The sequence below is a fragment of the Lampetra planeri genome, chromosome 18 (genome assembly GCF_965212315.1).
Source record: "Lampetra planeri chromosome 18, kcLamPlan1.2.h2, whole genome shotgun sequence".
NCBI classification, from domain to species: domain Eukaryota; kingdom Metazoa; phylum Chordata; class Hyperoartia; order Petromyzontiformes; family Petromyzontidae; genus Lampetra; species Lampetra planeri.
Genome location: NC_136124.1, coordinates 929704 through 939748, shown reverse-complemented (window position 1 = coordinate 939748; position 10045 = coordinate 929704). Strand labels below are relative to the sequence as shown.

At 42.3% G+C, this 10045-nt stretch overlaps 1 protein-coding gene across 1 annotated transcript; it reads left to right on the top strand.

Annotated features, from left to right (window-relative positions):
• Positions 1–2631: 2631 nt before the first annotated feature.
• On the top strand, positions 2632–8100 carry LOC144723448 (uncharacterized). The gene is made up of 8 exons (XM_078602215.1): positions 2632–2887; positions 3753–3966; positions 4122–4184; positions 4791–4890; positions 5078–5192; positions 5726–5784; positions 5904–5978; positions 6536–8100. The coding sequence occupies exons 1-8, from the start codon at positions 2794–2796 to the stop codon at positions 6671–6673; spliced, it is 858 nt and encodes a 285-aa protein (XP_078458341.1). The 5' UTR covers positions 2632–2793; the 3' UTR covers positions 6674–8100.
• Positions 8101–10045: the final 1945 nt, after the last annotated feature.

Sequence of the window (10045 nt, the reverse complement as noted above, 5' to 3'; positions counted from 1 at the left end):
TGGCCAGGTGACGGAAGAGGACTGTAGAGTCTGCTGGTGGAGCGAGCTGGTGGAGCGAGCTGTCTAGAACCAGCGAGAAGGTGCGGGGATGGGGGCGAGGCCTCGGGCCGTATATGAGGGAGATGTGCGGAAGACTCGGGGCTGTTGTAGTGGGGGTCTGCGTCTGTTCGAGTGTGAGCACGTGGCTCCTTAATAAAGAAACCATCTCAAGACAAGTGCGTTTCAGTCGTCTTTATACATGTACAATATTTTAAGCCCCTGTACAGTAATATCGTACTTTGAATCTTCAATGAACTGCATTATATGTGTTTTTGGCTGCGGGATCTTCAAGGGCACTCATATTTGCAAAAAATTTGCCCTAGACATGTGTAGACCTCTACCGGTCATATTCAGAACTGTGCTCACAATTGAACGTGTACACGTTGGCTAGCAAACCTTTGCAAGTGTTCGCCTTGATACATTTAAACAGACGAGACAAAATAAAGAAACTACACTGTTCGCACAATTCCTGTAGTTATAATTTCTGTATTACACTGGCCTTGAGCGATTTTGGGGAACGATGATTTCCATTCTTATACTAATCAACAAAGTATGTGTATACATTAAATGGAAACGGACATATACGCATCAAATACACCTTCCAAGAACAATCACTTTTGTTTAATAATTTAGCGAATTTTAGATGTGGTACAACAATGACGTAATTTGTCATTCATCAATTTGAAATCCAGTCATAGGCATGTGCAGATCTCTGCTGGTAAAATTGTATTACTGCAAGTGTGACGGAAATATAATCACAATGTAACTGGTGTACATTTGGAAATAATCATTGCAATATTGATTTTCTCAAGCACATTTTGCTATGTTACCAAAATATTCCAATGAAATTAATTAACATTTCCATAACTTACCTTGAATAGTCCATTGACCTGTATCACGTTAGTTCACACGCTATGGAATTTCCATGAAAAATATTGTTCACAATACTTTATGTGCTGGTTTATACAAAAAAATAAACAAGTTTATAAATGTGTTTTTCCAACAGCACTCTATCCATGCTACGGCTCAATACCATTGTTGATCACTCTTTTGAACTATAGATGTAATGGTATTAAACGTAACAAATACTGTATGTGGTATGGTTTTATGTTACCAAATACATAAACCGTGCAATCTTAAGCAGATTAACTGGGCATGTGTAAAAAAAAGGTGTCAGTTTTGTTGCCAGATAAAAGGCAAAAAAACTAATTTTCATATTTTGCTACTGGCAAAGGAGGTTCCAATGGTGGGCATGTGTTTATAATCTGGGTAGGAGTCAAAGAACGGGTTATTTATGTATGTAATTGCCACTAAGTGTATGTGCACTGACTGAAAACTGTCCTACCATCAGTGGTTCTTACCCTGTTATTGCAGCCTTGTATCCCTTTGGCTCTCAATAGTAAAAAAAGTATCATATTAATAAATACGTCGGTTTTATGAAACTAAGTAGTTGTACTTACTTGCCCGGGCTTCATTTGGTACCCTCAGAAAGGGCATTTCGCACCCCCAGGCTAAGGACCACTGCTCTACATGAATGTTAATTCATAGTTACAATCTAAATGTCCTATAATATGGAGCATACATTACTCCGCAAATAAACAGCGTGTGATATTGCATACATGTTATGTATCCTATTAGAGAATGTCATTACGGTGCATGCAGTACTCTGCAAGTCTTAATACAGAGTGATAAATGGCATTTATTTTCGGCACAATGAAGGGACTCCTCTACTTACGGCAAGCTGGGTTCCAGAGGTTTGTTCGTAAGTCGATTTGTTCGTAAGTCCAACTTTACTCCTGTCGATTCAAAACACGGGGAATATCTTTAAAATTTGAATAACACTATGTGACGCACTTTTTGTTCGTGGGTACTAAGTGTTATTTCTTAATTGCTTATGCCTAACAAGTATAGAACATGGCTATTATTATTCCCCACAAACTTTGCTTTGTTCATGTTCCGTAGATGAAGATGCCACTACCGCCATCTATTGTGCGGTAGTTGAACTTACGACTCTCGGTTCGAACAGGCGACTGGGCATAAGCAAACCTGTCAACCCCTTATCAGTGCCTCCCTTATTACAGACAAATTCACACCTTATTTGTCGTCACCCCTTATAAATCTCACCGTTCATCCTACAAAGTCCCATCACAAGGGAGAAACACAAACAAATAGACACATCTTTGTTGTCCGTATTGAGACGGCTGTACACGCCGTGTGGACCTAAACACCCAATGTCCCTGTACAAGAGCACGGAGTAATACACCGTGTGGGATGACAGGGATGCATCATGCGGGCCAGGTTTGTGCGAATCTCGGAAAAGATCGTAAGTCGAAAAGTTCGTAAGCGGAGGAGTCCGTGCAACGTGATTTTATTATGCAAATGAGGTGCCTGTGACGTCACAGCCGCAGAGGTTGTCGGGAGGCCGCGTTTAAAAATCCCAACGGAAATCTGAAACACGGTTTGTATTTCCCACATAGGATGCGCGACGTGGGGCTTTTCCGCGGATCCCCATTGGCTACGAGCGAGCGCGCCCGCACGAGGCCTACACGCGATTGGCCCGCGGGACTCGACCTCGCCTATCAGCACTATGAATTCAAAACCGGTGAAGAACGCCCACGCGGTCAAATTGTCGAGTGCGTGGAGGGTGCCGACTGGGATCACCGGCACAACAACAACACGACGGCGAAAAGAATTACAACAACAACTACTAGTCCTAGTTTAGAACTCTTATCTATTGTGTTTGTGTTGATTACAATGACGACCGCGCCGACGCAGTCGAGGCTGCCCGTGCCGTGCGACAGGAACGCCGCGCCGCACAAGAAGAGGCTCATCTCCGAACAGGCCAAAGGTTTCGAGTCTTTAAACTATTATTGTTGTTGTTATTATTGTTGTTGTTTTAGTTCGTGTAGACAACAACTCATCCCATCACTCGCTAAACACGCCACGAGCTGCTACATCTATAAGACTCGGCGTGGTTTGCCGCGCACCTCTCTCCACGTGTCGAGACGTGCGCTGAGACTATAACACAATTAGTTTGTGCCTTCTGAAGCTCGGTGGGCTTGACCCGCTATAATAATAAAACACTATGTTTTGTATTTGGTTAATGATTTTCCTACGTTTCCATACCTGTTAACCCATGCGGGTTACCCCGTATTGTTTGTGCGGGGAAATTAACATTTCAGGTCCATTCGGCGCACAGCCGTTTCAATGCGGGCATTTTTGTGTTTGTGTTTAAATGTTTGTGTTTCTCTCCTCGTGATGGGACTTTATAGGATGAACTTTGAGATGTATCACTCACAAGCCCAGGAATTGATGATGGGTTGCGAGATAATAACTGTGGCGATAACAGTGCGTCACCTCCACCCGTACACACGTGTGAGTGTGGTGTGTATAACACTGCGTGTCAAATAGTGGTTCTGGGCCTCCCCTAGGTCGACTCGGCCTCAAATGAGTACCTGGTGCGGTGTGTAGTAAACATCGCTACTGGGGAGACAAAGGCGGCCGGGCGTGGTACTGACCACCCACCCCCTCGTGTGCCGTGCCGGTGCTCGCTAACGGCGCTTGCCCCAACAGTCTGTGAAGGCTACACGGGGGATTGTCAGACCTGTAGGAATGACATTGTGTTATATTGATGCTTGCTTTATACGATCAGTTGAGACTGTATAGCAATGTGATACATAATATTGGCTTATCATTGACGTCGATGAATGCAGGTGAGATACCGCCTGATATCACAAATAAGAAAAAACGGTGGGACGTCAACACTGCAGCTGTACCCAAGGTTCAGGCCGCAATAAAAACATCTGTCGACAAAAGTAAACTCGCCAAACCCAAGCCACCCGTTTTCGACCCGGCCATGCCCGCATCCTTCTTGTTTACAAAGTCTGGCTTGCAGATGGGAGTCAAGTTCAACACCCGTGGTCAGAGGTACAGATTTCACTCGCAGGCAGTAGTGCAGTTTTGTATGATAAGATGGAAATACAAGTTTGGTATGAGGATGGTTTCTACAGATTTAGCACTTTTGTCCCAATGAACGTGCTGCATTTGCGATGTATGTGCTCTTTTTATGTTGTGTTTTGTAGTACTACAGTTTCCAAGAATCCAAAGAAGTTGAAATATAGTTCACGGAGTGCCGCTGCCTTTGGGTGAGTCGATCACATGGTAGTCAATACCATACTTCATGGCGATGGGGATAAACCCAAAACAACTCTTAGACCGGAATGAATATCTGAATGCCCAAATACCAAAGTGGAACATGGAATACCCATAGTAATTGGGAAACATCTCCATTAATATCTATGAGCATTCCATTTCAAGTTTCAGTGTATGTGAATTCTATGTTCTGATATTCGTTTTAGTCTGTCCGTGAAGGTGGTTTGGTACAGTCATCATCATCCATGGGCAGATGGCCCATACGTGACCAGCGCACATTTTGTCATGTTTCCACTTTCCTCTGTATTGTGCCAATATGCTTAAGTAGTGAACATGTTTCTCACACCAATCTCTTATGTCTTCAAGCTACTCTATCTGGTCTTCCTCTCCGGTTTTCCGTACAACACACTTTTCATTTTCCTGTTATCCATCCTATACATGTGTCTAAATAGTGCCAGTTTCCTTCTCATCACTGGCTGGATCCGGTATTCTTTAGGAGAATAAAATAACAAGTTACATTTTGCTAAAATACAAGTGGGATAGCTTGTGTTGTTTTTAAATGAATGAAGAGTAAGTCGATGATTGTGCATGTGTTTCAGTATATCAGCATTAGTGAAGTCTGAGGCTGCACTCTTTGAAAAAACTGACCAGCAAAGTGCCACAATTGAAGCATTGGAAGGAGAAGTCATTCAATACCGGGTATGCTTGTATAACATGACTTAATATACAATGGTCACTTTTATATATATGAAAACCTACACATGTGTACAAGAATTAAAGTGTTGAGACAATTGTACTATGAGTGTTGCAAATGTCCATGCAGAACAAATGTGCATCACAATGGGTGTGTAGAAGGCTGTGTAAATGGGGTTTGCTGGGTTTGCAGGCAGGGGTGCTGAAACTTTCAGAAAACGTCGATCACCTGGAAAAGGAAAACCGTGATTGCAACAGGAAGCTCTATGAATGCCAGGAGTTCCTCAAAATCTTCCATTTGGATCCAGGTACTTCTGAACCTGTGTTTGTCAATGTGCATAGTTGTATAGATCATTATTTGAACGATTTCAGCTGAGGATTTTACTGAGATGCATGACTTGCTAAGAACATCCACATTGTGTCTGTATAAAAGGTGTGCCGTAGTGCATAAGACGGTGCTTATTTGTGAACAAGAGGACTTTCATAAGCAGTTCTGTGATATCTGGGGAATTCTCTAAGACAGGGTGGTACATTGTTCACAATCAGAGTTTGAATATAAATGTGTATCCTAATAACATGCTGATTGCACAATTGGAGTATAATTGGAGGGAGGGGTGAAAGGAACATGCATACATTTATGTGTAATGGTTACTATGCTTGAGAGTTAAATGCACCTTTACTAAAAGGCATTTTTTTATGTTTGCATGAGGTTGGCACATTCGTACACTGGACTTTAAATTCATTTCTGGAATGGGAGTACAGTATAGCACTTTCTATGACGCTATTTTTTATCGGTTGGCAACAGTAGTTAAGGCTTTATATTGTAATTGTACATTCACAGAGTCAGGCAAGCCAATTGTTAAAGCCATTTTGAGGAAAGATCTGGACACTAACTCACGGGTGAGTAAATGTCAATATTTCAATGTTTAAAAAGTAAGACACATCCATAATTACTAGATGCTGATTTTGTAAACTTTTGCCCATGTTATTGTTTTGTCAATGTTTTTTTTGCCATGTAGAAAAACTGTAGAGAAGTCGTATTACAACAAAGAAAATTGAATGAAAGACCAGAAACCACTATTACATCTCTGCAAGTGAGTACATGATGAGCACCTGATTTGTAATGTTTGGGTGTTTGTGAGAATGGTATGATATAATTAAATGCTGAATTAATCATCTACACCCTATAGACTAGACAACATTAGCCCAATACTCCCAGTTGCTCCACTGCAAAATGTGATCCAAGATCAATTTCTAATTCTGACTATCTTTTAAGATCCTCTGTTGACGTTCCCCTATCTACTTCTCTATAATTTCTGTTGCTTTCTGTGCACGCTCCACTTCAACAACCAAGGCTTTCTATCGAAGTCCCGTGTCAACCTTTGCTCTGTTCTCTTGTCTGCGTCGTCTATGGATGCCTCTGAAAATATTCCCATTTTTTCCATACAGCTTCTTGAGATGCAGTCACGTTTTTGGATGATTGATAAATCCCAATTGTACCATATGTTGTGCAAAATCGGTTACATTTCAATGATAAATTAAATCTAATAAAATGTGTCAGATTTATTTTTTAACCTGTTATTAAATTTGGCTGTTTTTTGTGAATTGACAAAGATGTTTTTCTTTTTGCATAATATGAATGTCCTGTAAGGCAATATGTGACCAGGCGCAGTCAATGATGTCAGCTACAGCCAAGATACACGAAGACCACATGGCTGCTATGAAGAATTTCATGGCAAAAATGGAAATGCTACAGCAAGAGGTCAATTCAGATAACAGCATATTATAAAACGGTGCTGCTTCGTTGTCACTTTGTTGTAGCTGAACACATGTTTGTTGTTTGGCACTGTAGGTCCTTTAAAACATTTCATTTGAAGCAGATGATAAGGATTGCCTGTTGTGGAATGTCATTGTTAATTTGGGGTTTTGATTAAATAAAATGTCAAGAAAGGTTTTGCACGACACCTGCTATCCTGGGTTCAAAGTATGATGCGGTTTAGGTATTCTTGCAAAATTTTTAGATTTAAAGATTAATGCATACAGTTTATTTTATGTTATCACTGAAGTTTCGTTTATTAAATTACACATTTGTTGAACTGCATCAATTGCATATCAATTGGCCATAAACAAAACCCAATTTTTATCTTATTTGGGTAGATAGGTTTTAAGAAAATAACAAAAAACTACGACGTTTCGATCGCACACAAGTGGTCGTCTTCAGGAAACGGGGGGGGGTTAGCTTCCAAAGGCAAACTAAGGGTTTGAAATGGGCGTAGCCCAAATGTCAGCAGCCAATGTTAATGTAAGTGGTGGGCACCAACCCGACGGTAGTTGGTTTTCCACCAATCAAAGGGCTGCCAGGTGAAAATTCGCATGTTAATGAGAGATTAGCATGTTAATAGAAATCTGCTCGCGAAGTGGACGTTGTGAAGCTTGTGAAATGGGCATAAAGCACAACTAACATAGGAAGGCGATAGGATGGGAACATCATAGCCAGTTAATGAGCCTAATTCTCACTGATATTTGAATGGCAATATCTTCAATTGATGTGTGAAACACTTGTATGTAATTGAGTTTAAGATAATGTCGCGTGAAGGGATCTTGGAGGTAGCTCCGTGTGATGTGTGTCCATGGGCTGTTTTCTCACATGAATAGTCGCAATACTCCGAGGCCAACGAATGTATGCTGCCTCCTGATATTGGTAGCACAATCAGGATAGAATTTGTGTAAATGAATGCATTCTATGAATTATACAGTATTTTTGTGTAGCAAGTTTCAGAAAGGCTACGTTGGCAAATGTGATCGGTACAATGACTTCAGCATCTCATTGAAAATTAAGTAGTGTTGTAACCATGAATGACACTTCACATTCTCGTTGTAAATTGATGCTCACTCCAACTTCCGCAGCTATGGTATTTTGCAACAGTGCTTGTGTATAAAGCATCTGTCGAGGAACAAGTGTGTTTTGAACTTCAACATTATGTACGTGCAAGATTTGTTCTTGATTAAATGTCTGAAGCAGTGTGTTATTGTGTATCATAATGTATATTCGCTCTATTTAAGCCTGTACTCTTTGGTTCTTTCGGTAAAGTCACGTCGGTAGAAAAATGAACAAGAACCAAAGAGTGGATTCCTGCAGTCACGAAAGCTTCAAATCAAGATATGTTTAAGCCTGTATCAAAAGCGAATAAAGTTATTGGTTTTAATGGCTTATAAGTACAGTGAAATGTTTTACTTATTTACCTAAATATACCTTTCCTTTACTCAGAAAAACCCATACCAAACCATATAAAATGTTGATGAAATTCAGTGTACGTACAAATGTTAATTCAATGCTAAGTTTTTACATACAAAAATACCATACTTGATGGTAAAAGGACCAGAGAAGGCACCAACTACTATGAGGGCACTCCTGTACTGTTAAATTAATTGTACAAATAATTTAATACGTGATAACATGTGCAATTTTAGTGTGAGTGGTTGATTCAGCAGTGCTTTGGTGAAAGGTAAGTTGCATAGTGGATAGACCTACCATGACAAAATGTAACGAGTTACGACATGTCACGTGTAAAATATGTTTGGGATAGCCCGCACCTCCGTATACCCTGCAGGGTCTTGTTTTGTTTGTAACAAGTGGTCTACCCCGCGGGTTATATGCGGGAAGATAAGGTAAATGTATTTCTGATGTGTCAATGGGCAACGTGTAGTGATTAAAAACCTTTAGGCACAAGTGTCAGGCTGTCGGCCAGTGGCGAATGCAGAATTAGATACCCAAAAGTCATCTAACGATTCGAAATCTCGTAACTATATGAATGTTCACGATTTGATTCACTAACTCATTCGTTCTTTTGCTTTTACGATCTCATGTACAGTCCCGTTTTCATTGTGTAGTATATTTAAATTGCTGTATTTTCTGTATTGAAACCAGAGGTGTGGACTCGAGTCGTGTGACTTGGACTCGAGTCATGAATTTGATGACTTGCGACTCGACTTGGACTTGCATAACAATGACTTTGTCCCACCTATGAGATGTGGACTCGAGTCATGTGACTTGGACTCGAGTCATGAATTTGATGACTTGTGACTCGACTTGGACTTGCATAACAATGACTTTGTCCCACCTCTGATTGAAACGATACAGCCGGTACACCATTCCGTGTCCACGGCAGAGATAGAGACCCGTTCTTTTCGTGAGAACAAATTGCGTGATGCGAATTGTTTCAGGATCGACAGCGTGGACCAACTCATAGGCTTCATACATCATGCCCAGCGATCAGAATCAGAACATGTGTAATAAAAGACTCCGTCAGGCACTGCTGGTCTCCGCTTGTCTTTTATTCAGGTTTTTCTCCGCACCCCACTGGTCTCCTCCACAGACCAGCGTCGTCTCACGTGCGCCCCGCGCATGCTCCCTCTCGCGTGCCACGCACGCTCCTCCGTTAGCTCCTCCACTCGTCCTCACACCCCGCTGGTCCTGACAAGGGACCAGCGTCTCCTCTCGCGTGCCCCGCACGCTCCTCTCGCGTGCCCCCGCACGCTCCTCTGTCAGCTCCTTCTCGCGCATGCCCTGCACGCGCTCTCCCGTTAGTCGCTCCGCTCCTCCCCGCTCCGCACACCGCTGGCCGACGGTGTGCCGAAGCCCCATCAGCCACGTGGCTGATGGCGCGGCGGCCACCCAACGTGGTCCCACTTCTTCACTCCAACTGGCCCCGATCTCTTCCGGGCTCCCCTCTATATCGTCTCTCCCACGTGACCCTGACTCCTCCCCTTCCGGATCGTCAGATCCGGCCTTCCCATACTGCCCTGCTGGCTCCACCTCCATTCACCTCGCTTCCCATTGGAGCCGAGGTGAACGGCGGCCCCTCCCACACGGCCCCCTAACCGGGCCGTGTGATTGGGCCAGAGCCCAGCAGCAACCCCACGCTCGCATTACACATGTATTCATACTGGGGGAATCCGATGATGTCCAGTCGATGTCCAAAACCTTACACATCTCACTATTCATTGTGAACATTGTCTCAATTAAAAATATAATAGGCGACGTATCACATTTATTTTGACATTTTTCAGGAAGTGTATTGACTTTTTATTATTATTTGTGCTTGTATTACTGTAGCAAAGACTACCTGTCAACCCCTTCTCAGTGCCTACCTCATTACAG

Bases quoted from the DNA above. Each gene is read 5' to 3' on its own strand.
- LOC144723448 (XM_078602215.1), top strand. From the start codon at position 2,794: ATGACGACCGCGCCGACGCAGTCGAGGCTGCCCGTGCCGTGCGACAGG. The intron at 3,967-4,121 runs GTACAGATTTCA...TGTGTTTTGTAG, and splicing joins TTCAACACCCGTGGTCAGAG to TACTACAGTTTCCAAGAATC. The intron at 5,193-5,725 runs GTACTTCTGAAC...GTACATTCACAG, and splicing joins AATCTTCCATTTGGATCCAG to AGTCAGGCAAGCCAATTGTT.